This window comes from Bombina bombina, chromosome 11 (assembly GCF_027579735.1).
Source record: "Bombina bombina isolate aBomBom1 chromosome 11, aBomBom1.pri, whole genome shotgun sequence".
Lineage (NCBI taxonomy): Eukaryota > Metazoa > Chordata > Amphibia > Anura > Bombinatoridae > Bombina > Bombina bombina.
The window spans coordinates 77265638-77278517 of record NC_069509.1 but is presented as its reverse complement, the minus strand read 5'-3'; the positions used below and the strand labels follow the sequence as shown (position 1 = coordinate 77278517).

Here is a 12880-nt window from a genome sequence, read left to right as displayed (position 1 = left end):
TAATTGTGTTGGTTATGTAAAATTGGGGAATGGGTAATAAAAAGATTATCTATTTTATAAAACAATAAAAAAAATCTGGTGTAGACTGTCCCTTTAAATTGATTTAAATCATGTTTTTTGTTTTATTTTTAGAAGAATACCTTTTCAGATTATCTTTCCAGATATATCAGACTATTACTGATTTGTTTATTATTAGATATGCATAGATAGATTATTAAAATAAATGAAATTATTGGGAGGTGAACTATCTCCGGTTTAATAGGTTTTATCATTCATTCGTATTTGATCAACTTTTCAACTGCTCGTTAATGGAAGGAGAAAAATATTACCTTAATAATAATAACAATGTAAATAGATTAACTAAAGAAAAATAACCAATAACTTAATAATTGAATTAGTTTTATTTAACAAAAACATCAAATTTCATTTTAATATTTGCCCCGCCCTGCTCACACTTTTGTCCTTTTGCAGATCTATTCCACTCCAAACAATCTTCTATTCAATTAGCTTCTTGAAACAGCGTTGGTTGATTCTGTGTACATAGATTTGCAGAGGAGCAATGGCACTAACAGGATAGTAAAGTCTCTAAATTTAAACTTTCATGCTTCAGATAGAGCATACCATTTTCTAATTTTACTTCTCTTATCTAATTTGCTTTGTTCTTTTGGTATCCATTGTTGAAAGGCATACATCGGTAGGCTCAGAAGCAATGCACTACTGTAAGCTAGCTGCTTGTCACTGTCTCACCCAATGTGTTCAACTAGGCTCTAGTAGAGCATTACTCTCCAACAAAGGATACCAAGAGAATGAAGTAAATCTGAAAATTGTATGCTCTATCTGAAACCCAAGTTTTCTTTCATGACCCTTTTAAGGTCTATTTCTCAACTCTGTTTTTATTTTATAATGTTTTTGCTATGAAGAAAAGGGGCATGTTATTTCTGCAGACACAAATTCACAGTTTTGAGAACTACAAAACCAATAATATGTGACAAATATCTTCTAGATAGAAAAATAATCTGACACAAACATCTGGGAGAGCGTGACATTGTGATTGGATTAATAGAATTAATTTACCAAAAAAAACGTAAACATTACAGCCACAAATAGACAGCATCTTGCTATATAATTTAAAACCTTTAGATTATAGTGTAAGTTTAAGTAGAAACTATCATTTTAGATGATTTTTCCTCAAAAAGCATTTTCTTTAAAAAAATAATTTATTTCTTCTGTTAAGTGTGATCAGTCCACGGGTCATCATTACTTCTGGGATATTACTCCTCCCCAACAGGAAGTGCAAGAGGATTCACCCAGCAGAGCTGCATATAGCTCCTCCCCTCTACGTCACTCCCAGTCATTCTCTTGCACCCAACGACTAGATAGGATGTGTGAGAGGACTATGGTGATTATACTTAGTTTTATATCTTCAATCAAAAGTTTGTTATTTTAAAATAGCACCGGAGTGTGTTATTATCTCTCTGGCAGAGTTTGAAGAAGAATCTACCAGAGTTTTTGTTATGATTTTAGCCGGAGTAGTTAAGATCATATTGCTGTTTCTCGGCCATCTGAGGAGAGGTAAACTTCAGATCAGGGGACAGCGGGCAGATGAATCTGCATAGAGGTATGTAGCAGTTTTTTATTTTCTGACAATGGAATTGATGAGAAAATCCTGCCATACCGATATAATGTCATGTATGTATACTTTACACTTCAGTATTCTGGGGAATGGTACTTCACTAGAATTACACTGTAAGAAATACATAAAGCTGTTTAATAACTAGAGATTATGTTTAACGTTTTTGCTGGAATGTAAAATCGTTTTCATTTACTGAGGTACTGAGTGAATAAATGTTTGGGCACTATTTTTCCACTTGGCAGTTGCTTAATCTGTTTTCTGACAGTTTCTGTTCTCCCTCACTGCTGTGTGTGAGGGGGAGGGGCCGTTTTTTGGCGCTTTTACTACGCATCAAATATTTCAGTCAGCAACTCATTGTATTCCCTGCATGATCCGGTTCATCTCTACAGAGCTCAGGGGTCTTCAAAACTTATTTTGAGGGAGGTAATTTCTCTCAGCAGAGCTGTGAGAATTATAGTTTGACTGAGATAAAAAACGTTTATTCTGTAATTTGTTTCCTGCTTTCAGAATTTGTTATCTTTGCTAATGGGATTAAACCTTTGCTAAAGTTGTGTTGTTTACAAGGATTGAGGCTATAACTGTTTCAATTTATTAATTTTCAACTGTCATAGATCTTCTGTGCTTCTTAAAGGCACAGTACGTTTTAATATTCTAATTGAATTGTATTTCCAAGTTACAAGTTTATTTGCTAGTGTGTTAAACATGTCTGATTCAGAGGATGATACCTGTGTCATTTGTTGCAATGCCAAAGTGGAGCCCAATAGAAATTTATGTACTAACTGTATTGATGCTACTTTAAATAAAAGTCAATCTGTACAAATTGAACAAATTTCACCAAACAACGAGGGGAGAGTTATGCCGACTAACTCGCCTCACGTGTCAGTACCTACATCTCCCGCTCAGAGGGAGGTGCGTGATATTGTAGCGCCGAGTACATCTGGGCGGCCATTACAAATCACATTACAGGATATGGCTACTGTTATGACTGAGGTTTTGGCTAAATTACCAGAACTAAGAGGTAAGCGTGATCACTCTGGGGTGAGAACAGAGTGCGCTGATAATATTAGGGCCATGTCAGACACTGCGTCACAGGTGGCAGAACATGAGGACGGAGAACTTCATTCTGTGGGTGACGGTTCTGATCCAAACAGACTGGATTCAGATATTTCAAATTTTAAATTTAAACTGGAAAACCTCCGTGTATTACTAGGGGAGGTGTTAGCGGCTCTGAATGATTGTAACACAGTTGCAATACCAGAGAAAATGTGTAGGTTGGATAAATATTTTGCGGTACCGACGAGTACTGAGGTTTTTCCTATACCTAAGAGACTTACTGAAATTGTTACTAAGGAGTGGGATAGACCCGGTGTGCCGTTCTCACCCCCTCCGATATTTAGAAAAATGTTTCCAATAGACGCCACCACAAGGGACTTATGGCAAACGGTCCCTAAGGTGGAGGGAGCAGTTTCTACCTTAGCTAAGCGTACCACTATCCCGGTGGAGGATAGCTGTGCTTTTTCAGATCCAATGGATAAAAAGTTAGAGGGTTACCTTAAGAAAATGTTTGTTCAACAAGGTTTTATATTGCAACCCCTTACATGCATTGCGCCGATCACGGCTGCAGCGGCATTCTGGATTGAGTCTCTGGAAGAGAACATTGGTTCAGCTACTCTGGACGACATTTCGGACAGGCTTAGAGTCCTTAAACTAGCTAATTCATTCATTTCGGAGGCCGTAGTACATCTTACTAAACTTACGGCGAAGAATTCAGGATTCGCCATTCAGGCACGCAGGGCGCTGTGGCTAAAATCCTGGTCAGCTGATGTTACTTCTAAGTCTAAATTGCTTAATATACCTTTCAAAGGGCAGACCTTATTCGGGTCCGGGTTGAAAGAGATTATCGCTGACATTACAGGAGGTAAAGGCCATGCCCTGCCTCAGGACAAAGCCAAGACTAGACAGTCTAATTTTCGTTCCTTTCGTAATTTCAAAGCAGGAGCAGCATCAACTTCCTCTGCACCAAAACAGGAAGGAGCTGTTGCTCTCTACAGACAAGGCTGGAAACCTAACCAGTCCTGGAACAAGGGCAAGCAGACTAGGAAACCTGCTGCTGCCCCTAAAACAGCATGAATTGAGGGCCCCCGATCCGGGATCGGATCTAGTGGGGGGCAGACTTTCTCTCTTCGCCCAGGCTTGGGCAAGAGATGTTCAGGATCCCTGGGCGCTAGAGATAATATCTCAGGGATACCTTCTGGACTTCAAATACTCTCCTCCAAGAGAGAGATTTCATCTGTCAAGATTGTCAACAATCCAGACAAAGAAAGAGGCGTTTCTACGCTGTGTACAAGAGCTCTTGTTAATGGGAGTAATCCATCCAGTTCCACGATCGGAACAGGGACAGGGGTTTTACTCAAATCTGTTTGTGGTTCCCAAAAAAGAGGGAACTTTCAGACCAATCCTGGACTTAAAGATCCTAAACAAATTCCTAAGAGTTCCATCGTTCAAGATGGAGACTATTCGGACAATTTTACCTATGATCCAAGAGGGTCAGTACATGACCACTGTAGATTTAAAAGATGCTTACCTTCACATACCGATTCACAAAGATCATTATCGGTACCTAAGGTTTGCCTTCCTAGACAGGCATTACCAGTTTGTGGCTCTTCCATTCGGATTGGCTACAGCTCCAAGAATCTTCACAAAGGTTCTGGGTGCTCTTCTGGCGGTACTAAGACCGCGGGGAATCTCGGTAGCTCCATACCTAGACGACATTCTGATACAAGCTTCAAGCTTTCAAACTGCCAAGTCTCATACAGAGTTAGTGCTGGCATTTCTAAGGTCACATGGATGGAAGGTGAACGAAAAGAAAAGTTCACTCGTTCCACTCACAAGAGTTCCCTTCCTGGGGACTCTTATAGATTCTGTAGAAATGAAGATTTACCTGACAGAGGACAGGCTAACAAGACTTCAAAGTGCTTGCCGCACCCTTCATTCCATTCAACACCCGTCAGTGGCTCAATGCATGGAGGTAATCGGCTTAATGGTAGCGGCAATGGACATAGTACCCTTTGCACGCTTACACCTCAGACCACTGCAACTGTGCATGCTAAGTCAGTGGAATGGGGATTACTCAGACTTATCCCCTTCTCTGAATCTGGATCAAGAGACCAGAAATTCTCTTCTATGGTGGCTTTCTCGGCCACATCTGTCCAGGGGGATGCCATTCAGCAGACCAGACTGGACAATTGTAACAACAGACGCCAGCCTTCTAGGTTGGGGTGCCGTCTGGAATTCTCTGAAGGCTCAGGGACAATGGAGTCAGGAGGAGAGTCTCCTGCCAATAAACATTCTGGAATTGAGAGCAGTTCTCAATGCCCTCCTGGCTTGGCCCCAGTTGACAACTCGGGGGTTCATCAGGTTTCAGTCGGACAACATCACGACTGTAGCTTACATCAACCATCAGGGAGGGACAAGAAGCTCCCTAGCTATGATGGAAGTATCAAAGATAATTCGCTGGGCAGAGTCTCACTCTTGCCACCTGTCAGCAATCCACATCCCGGGAGTGGAGAACTGGGAGGCGGATTTCTTAAGTCGTCAGACTTTTCATCCGGGGGAGTGGGAACTTCATCCGGAGGTCTTTGCCCAAATACTTCGACGTTGGGGCAAACCAGAGATAGATCTCATGGCGTCTCGACAGAACGCCAAGCTTCCTCGTTACGGGTCCAGATCCAGGGATCCAGGAGCAGTCCTGATAGATGCTCTGACAGCACCTTGGGACTTCAGGATGGCTTACGTGTTTCCACCCTTCCCGTTGCTTCCTCGATTGATTGCCAGAATCAAACAAGAGAGAGCATCAGTGATTCTAATAGCACCTGCGTGGCCACGCAGGACTTGGTATGCAGACCTAGTGGACATGTCATCCTGTCCACCTTGGTCTCTACCTCTGAAACAGGACCTTCTGATACAGGGTCCCTTCAAACATCAAAATCTAACTTCTCTGAAGCTGACTGCTTGGAAATTGAACGCTTGATTTTATCAAGACGTGGGTTTTCTGAGTCAGTTATTGATACCTTAATACAGGCTAGGAAACCTGTTACCAGAAAGATTTACCATAAGATATGGCGTAAATACCTATATTGGTGTGAATCCAAAGGTTACTCTTGGAGTAAGGTTAGGATTCCTAGGATATTGTCTTTTCTACAAGAAGGTTTAGAAAAGGGTTTATCTGCTAGTTCATTAAAGGGACAGATCTCAGCTCTGTCCATTCTGTTACACAAACGTCTGTCAGAAGTTCCTGACGTCCAGGCTTTTTGTCAGGCTTTGGCCAGGATTAAGCCTGTGTTTAAAACTGTTGTTCCACCATGGAGTTTAAACCTTGTTCTTAATGTTTTACAGGGCGTTCCGTTTGAACCCCTTCATTCCATTGATATAAAGTTGTTGTCTTGGAAAGTTCTATTTTTAATGGCTATTTCCTCGGCTCGAAGAGTCTCTGAATTATCAGCCTTACATTGTGATTCTCCTTATTTGATTTTTCATTCGGATAAGGTAGTCCTGCGTACTAAACCTGGGTTCTTACCTAAGGTAGTTACTAACAGGAATATCAATCAAGAGATTGTTGTTCCTTCTTTATGCCCAAATCCTTCTTCAAAGAAGGAACGTCTACTGCACAACCTGGATGTAGTCCGTGCTCTAAAATTTTACTTACAGGCAACTAAGGAATTTCGACAAACGTCTTCTCTGTTTGTCATTTACTCTGGGCAGAGGAGAGGTCAAAAAGCTTCCGCTACCTCTCTTTCTTTTTGGCTTCGTAGCATAATTCGTTTAGCTTATGAGACTGCTGGACAGCAGCCTCCTGAAAGAATTACAGCTCATTCCACTAGAGCTGTGGCTTCCACTTGGGCCTTTAAGAATGAGGCCTCTGTTGAACAGATTTGCAAGGCTGCAACTTGGTCTTCGCTTCATACTTTTTCCAAATTTTACAAATTTGACACTTTTGCTTCATCGGAGGCTATTTTTGGGAGAAAGGTTCTTCAGGCAGTGGTTCCTTCTGTATAAAGAGCCTGCCTATCCCTCCCGTCATCCGTGTACTTTTGCTTTGGTATTGGTATCCCAGAAGTAATGATGACCCGTGGACTGATCACACTTAACAGAAGAAAACATAATTTATGCTTACCTGATAAATTCCTTTCTTCTGTAGTGTGATCAGTCCACGGCCCGCCCTGTTTTTAAGGCAGGTAAATATTTTTTAATTTATACTCCAGTCACCACTTCACCCTTGGCTTTTCCTTTCTCGTTGGTCCTTGGTCGAATGACTGGGAGTGACGTAGAGGGGAGGAGCTATATGCAGCTCTGCTGGGTGAATCCTCTTGCACTTCCTGTTGGGGAGGAGTAATATCCCAGAAGTAATGATGACCCGTGGACTGATCACACTACAGAAGAAAGGAATTTATCAGGTAAGCATAAATTATGTTTTTTATCCACCCTGGTTGCTGCAGAGCTCATTGCTCCGTGTCTTAGGCAATTCATAGTGCAGTTTTAGCCACACAGGTGTCCTAGTCCAGAACGTTGTCTTGCAAGTCTATACACTGCCTATATATGTGACTTGTGCTTCTGGATTGTTTTTGTGTCCTGGCAGGTACTATGGCGGCACAGAGTTTGTGGATGAGTTGGAAAGGCTTTGCCAAAAGAGAGCTCTGGAGGTGTATGGGTTGGACCCACAGAAATGGGGCGTTAATGTACAGCCATACTCGGGTAAGAGACGTCCCTCTGACATACGAGGAGATTAGTCAAATGTGATTAGTAAGCAGCAAGTCCAGTGTTCAGTGGCCTCTAGAAATATTACCTTTCCTATAGAGGTTATGGCAGTGAGAGGTGGTCCGATCATCAGGATCAGCCCGTCACTGTTGGTAAAAAGTGACCTACTAATCTCCTTAAAGGAGATCATTTGGACCTTTCCCTTTCCTCAGGTCACATTAGAAGTTACACTGCTGGAGTGTAATTGGTTGCAGAAAATATTTGGAAAAAGTACAATTAACAGTTTGAACTGGTGGTGGTTTTTAAGCTTTTACATTGTTCTATGACTATAAGAACATACCACCACTCTCTCACAATGTAAAGGGACATTAAAATATGCAATTATAAACCACTTCTATTATCTAATTTACTTTGCATTTAGTATCCTTTTGTTGAACAACATACCTAGGTCGGCTCAGGCGCAGCAATACACTACTGGTAGCTAGCTGATGATTGGTGGTTGCACTTGTCATTGGTTCATCCAATGTGTTCTGCTAGCTCCCAGTAGTGCATTATTCCTCCTTCAACAAAGGAATGCTCTATCTGAATCATGAAAGAAAAAAACAAATCTCTTTCATGACCCTTTTAATATTTAAAGTTTGGATAATGTATCCTGCCAGACAGAGAATTGATTATTCCGTTCAGTCAGCCACATACAGAGCAGTTTTAACCCTTTGAGTGTTGCCTATTTAGGAGTTGCATATAGATCAGTATAAAGACATTCCAGAATTAACACCATATAAAGCATTAAAGGGACATGAAACCCAATTTTTTTCTTTTTCTTTCATGATTTTAGGAAGACAATACAATTTTAAACAATTTCCCAATTTACTTCTGCAATCTAATTTTCTTCATTCTTTTCATATCCTTTGTTGAAAAGCAGATCTAAATAGGCTCAGCTGCTGATTGATGGCTGCACATAGATGCATAGTGTGGTTGGCTCACCCATGATTATTACTGTTTCTTAAACAAAGGATATCTAAAGAATGAATCAAGTTAGATAATCAACGCAAATTGGAATGTTGTTTAAAATTGTATTCTACATCTGAATCATGAGAAATATTTTGGGATTCATGTCCCTATAAACCCTTCAGGGGTCTCTCTAACATCTTAGCTTTGTCCAGCCCAATAAGTTAATTGCATGCTGGAGAGCAGTATTGACAAATCTACAGAGACCATTTCTACCAGGGAGACCAGACATTAAATGGGCATGAAAGTACACAATTAAAATGCTTAAATGTTTTAGTGCAGACATCCTCAAACTTGACCCTCCGGAGGTTTTGGAACTACATTTCCCATGATGCTCAGCCAGCATATCAGCTGGCTGAGCATCATGGGAAATGTAGTTCCAAATCCTTGGGAGGGTCAAGTTTAAGGATGTCTGTTTTAGAACATTTTATTATTGCTTGTGTATTTAACCCCCGCAAAGGAGTTAAACACAAAGTTAAAGTGCGCTCCAGGGCAGCAATGCACTGCTGGGACCTAGCTGAACACATCTTGTGAGCCAGTGACAAGAGCTAGCTCCCCGTAGTGCATTGCTGATCTTGAGCCTACCTAGATATGCTTTTCAGGATACAGACAGAGAAGTAAATTTGACAATATAAATAAACTAAAAAATGCATCTTCTATCTGAATTGTGACATTTAAATTAGACTTTCGTGTATTTCAAGTGGCTTGATGCAATTTCGCTGAAATCTACTTAAAATAATATTGAAATATCACCACCCTAAATGGACATAAAGCCGGAAAAAAAAATTTCGACTTTGCTTCTGTTGTCTAATTAGGTTCATTTTCTTCGTATCATTTGTTGAAAATAATACGTAGGTAGGTTTAGGAGCAGCAATGCATTACTGTGAGCTAGTTGCTGATTGGTAGCGGTTTATATATGCCTCTTGTCATGGGTTCACTAGTTGTGTTCACCTAGCTCCCATTAGTGCATTGCTGCTCCTTCAAACAAAGGATACTAAGAGAACAAAGCAATTGTAATATGAGAAATTAATTAGAAAGTGGTCTAAAATTTTATATGCTGTCTGAAACCTTTAAATACATTTTTGGGTTGCATTTTCCTTTAAATGATGCTCCCCTTGTAACGAACATTTTTATTCTTACATCATTCACCCCTGCTTTAAAACTTAATAATATTTTGAAACCTCTACATCTGATTAGTGGATTATGTGCTTGAATACACCTAGGAGAGTAACTGAAAAATAAGTTTGAGATTCTCAGATTTTAATTTGTTTCTCTTATAATCAGTCTATCCACAAATCGTACATTCTTGACTATATTTTGGTCATTGCTTTAGGTTCCCCTGCTAACTTTGCTGTATACACGGCCCTTGTTGAGCCACATGGAAGAATTATGGGACTGGACCTGCCAGATGGTGGTCACCTGACCCATGGGTTTATGACTGACAAGAAGAAAATATCTGCCACATCTATCTTTTTTGAGTCCATGCCATACAAGGTGAGAATATTTGTTGTTAAAAGGAGAGCGATTGACTGATACCTTTTTCTCTTGTTAAGTGTATCCAGTCCACGGATCATCCATTACTTATGGGATATTCTCCTTCCCAACAGGAAGTTGCAAGAGGATCACCCACAGCAGAGCTGCTATATAGCTCCTCCCCTCACTGCCATACCCAGTCATTCTCTTGCAACTCTCAACTAAGATGGAGGTCGTAAGAGGACTGTGGTGTTTTATACTTAGTTTATTTCTTCAATCAAAAGTTTATTTTTAAATGGTACCGGAGCGTACTGTTTATCTCAGGCAGTATTTGGAAGAAGAATCTGCCTGCGTTTTCTATGATCTTAGCAGAAGTAACTAAGATCCTTTGCTGTTCTCACACATTCTGAGGAGTGAGGTAACTTCAGAGGGGGAATAGCGTGCAGGTTTTCCTGCAATAAGGTATGTGCAGTTAAAATATTTTTCTAGGGATGGAATTTGCTAGAAAATGCTGCTGATACCGAAGTAATGTAAGTAAAGCCTTAAATGCAGTGATAGCGACTGGTATCAGGCTTATTAATAGAGATACATACTCTTATAAAAGTGTATTTTAAAACGTTTGCTGGCATGTTTAATCGTTTTTTTAGATATGTTTGGTGATAAAACTTATTGGGGCCTAGTTTTTTCCACATGGCTGGCTTGAATTTTGCCTAGAAACAGTTCCTTGAGGCTTTCCACTGTTGTAATGAGTGGGAGGGGCCTATTTTAGCGCTTTTTTGCGCAGAAAAAATTACAGACACAGACATCCATTCGGACCATCCTACCCATGATCCAAGAGGGTCAGTACATGACCACAGTGGACCTAAAGGATGCCTACCTTCACATACCGATTCACAAAGATCATCATCGGTTCCTAAGGTTTGCCTTTCTAGACAGGCATTACCAATTTGTAGCTCTTCCCTTCGGGTTGGCCACAGCCCCGAGAATCTTTACAAAGGTTCTGGGCTCACTTCTGGCGGTTCTAAGACCGCGAGGCATAGCGGTGGCTCTGTATCTAGACGACATCCTGATACAGGCGTCAAGCTTTCAAATTGCCAAGTCTCATACAGAGATAGTTCTGGCATTTCTGAGGTCGCATGGGTGGAAAGTGAACGTGGAAAAGAGTTCTCTATCCCCACTCACAAGAGTCACCTTCCTAGGGACTCTTATAGATTCTGTAGAGATGAAAATTTACCTGACGGAGTCCAGGTTATCAAAACTTCTAAATGCTTGCCGTGTCCTTCATTCCATTCCACGTCCGTCAGTGGCTCAGTGCATGGAAGTAATCGGCTTAATGGTAGCGGCAATGGACATAGTGCCATTTGCGCGCCTGCATCTCAGACCGCTGCAATTATGCATGCTAAGTCAATGGAATGGGGATTAGTCAGATTTGTCCCCTCTACTAAATCTGGACCAAGAGACCAGAGATTCTCTTCTCTGGTGGCTATCTCGGGTCCATCTGTCCAAGGGTATGACCTTTCACAGGCCAGATTGGACGATTGTAACAGATGCCAGCCTTCTAGGTTGGGGCGCAGTCTGGAACTCCCTGAAGGCTCAGGGATCGTGGACTCAGGAGGAGAAACTCCTCCCAATAAATATTCTGGAGTTAAGAGCAATATTCAATGCTCTTCTAGCTTGGCCTCAGTTAGCAACCCTGAGGTTCATCAGATTTCAGTCGGACAACATCACAACTGTGGCTTACATCAACCATCAAGGGGGAACCAGGAGTTCCCTAGCGATGTCAGAAGTCTCAAAGATAATTCGCTGGGCAGAGTCTCACTCTTGCCATCTGTCAGCGATCCACATCCCAGGCGTAGAGAACTGGGAGGCGGATTTTCTAAGTCGTCAGACTTTTCATCCGGGGGAGTGGGAACTCCATCCGGAGGTGTTTGCTCAACTGATCCATCGTTGGGGCAAATCAGAACCGGATCTCATGGCGTCTCGCCAGAACGCCAAGCTTCCTTGTTATGGATCCAGGTCCAGGGACCCGGGAGCAACGCTGATAGATGCTCTAGCAGCTCCTTGGTTCTTCAACCTGGCTTATGTGTTTCCACCGTTTCCTCTGCTCCCTCGACTGATTGCCAAAATCAAGCAGGAGAGAGCATCAGTGATTCTGATAGCGCCTGCGTGGCCACGCAGGACCTGGTATGCAGACCTAGTGGACATGTCATCCTTTCCACCATGGACTCTGCCTCTGAGGCAGGACCTTCTAATACAAGGTCCTTTCAATCATCCAAATCTAATTTCTCTGAGACTGACTGCATGGAGATTGAACGCTTGATTCTATCAAGGCGTGGCTTCTCCGAGTCAGTCATTGATACCTTAATACAGGCACGAAAGCCTGTCACCAGGAAAATCTACCATAAGATATGGCGTAAATATCTTTCTTGGTGTGAATCCAAGAATTACTCATGGAGTAAGGTTAGGATTCCTAGGATATTGTCCTTTCTCCAAGAGGGTTTGGACAAAGGATTATCAGCTAGTTCTTTAAAAGGACAGATTTCTGCTCTGTCTATTCTTTTGCACAAGCGTCTGGCAGAGATTCCAGACGTACAGGCATTTTGTCAGGCTTTGGTTAGAATTAAGCCTGTGTTTAAAACTGTTGCTACCCCGTAGAGCTTAAACTTGGTTCTTAAAGTTCTTCAAGGAGTTCCGTTTGAACCCCTTCATTCCGTTGATATTAAACTTTTATCTTGGAAAGTTCTGTTTTTGATGGCTATTTCCTCGGCTCGAAGAGTCTCTGAGCTATCTGCCTTACAATGTAATTCTCCTTATCTGATTTTTCATGCAGATAAGGTAGTTCTGCGTACCACACCTGGGTTTTTACCTAAGGTGGTTTCTAACAGGAATATCAATCAAGAGATTGTTGTTCCATCATTGTGTCCTAATCCTTCTTCAAAGAAGGAACGTCTCTTACATAATCTGGACGTAGTCCTTGCCTTGAAGTTTTACTTACAAGCTACTAAAGATTTT

The 12880-nt window shown here is 41.5% G+C and overlaps 1 protein-coding gene across 2 annotated transcripts in view; it reads left to right on the top strand.

The window, feature by feature from the left end:
• The window catches only part of SHMT1 (serine hydroxymethyltransferase 1), a 104719-nt gene that overhangs the window by 21600 nt on the left and 70239 nt on the right, over positions 1-12880 (top strand). For both annotated transcript variants that reach the window (XM_053694843.1, XM_053694844.1), the window contains exons 4-5: positions 7269-7384; positions 9729-9889. In XM_053694843.1, the coding sequence (XP_053550818.1) occupies positions 7269-7384; positions 9729-9889 (277 nt within the window). The remainder of the gene's footprint in view (positions 1-7268; positions 7385-9728; positions 9890-12880) is intronic.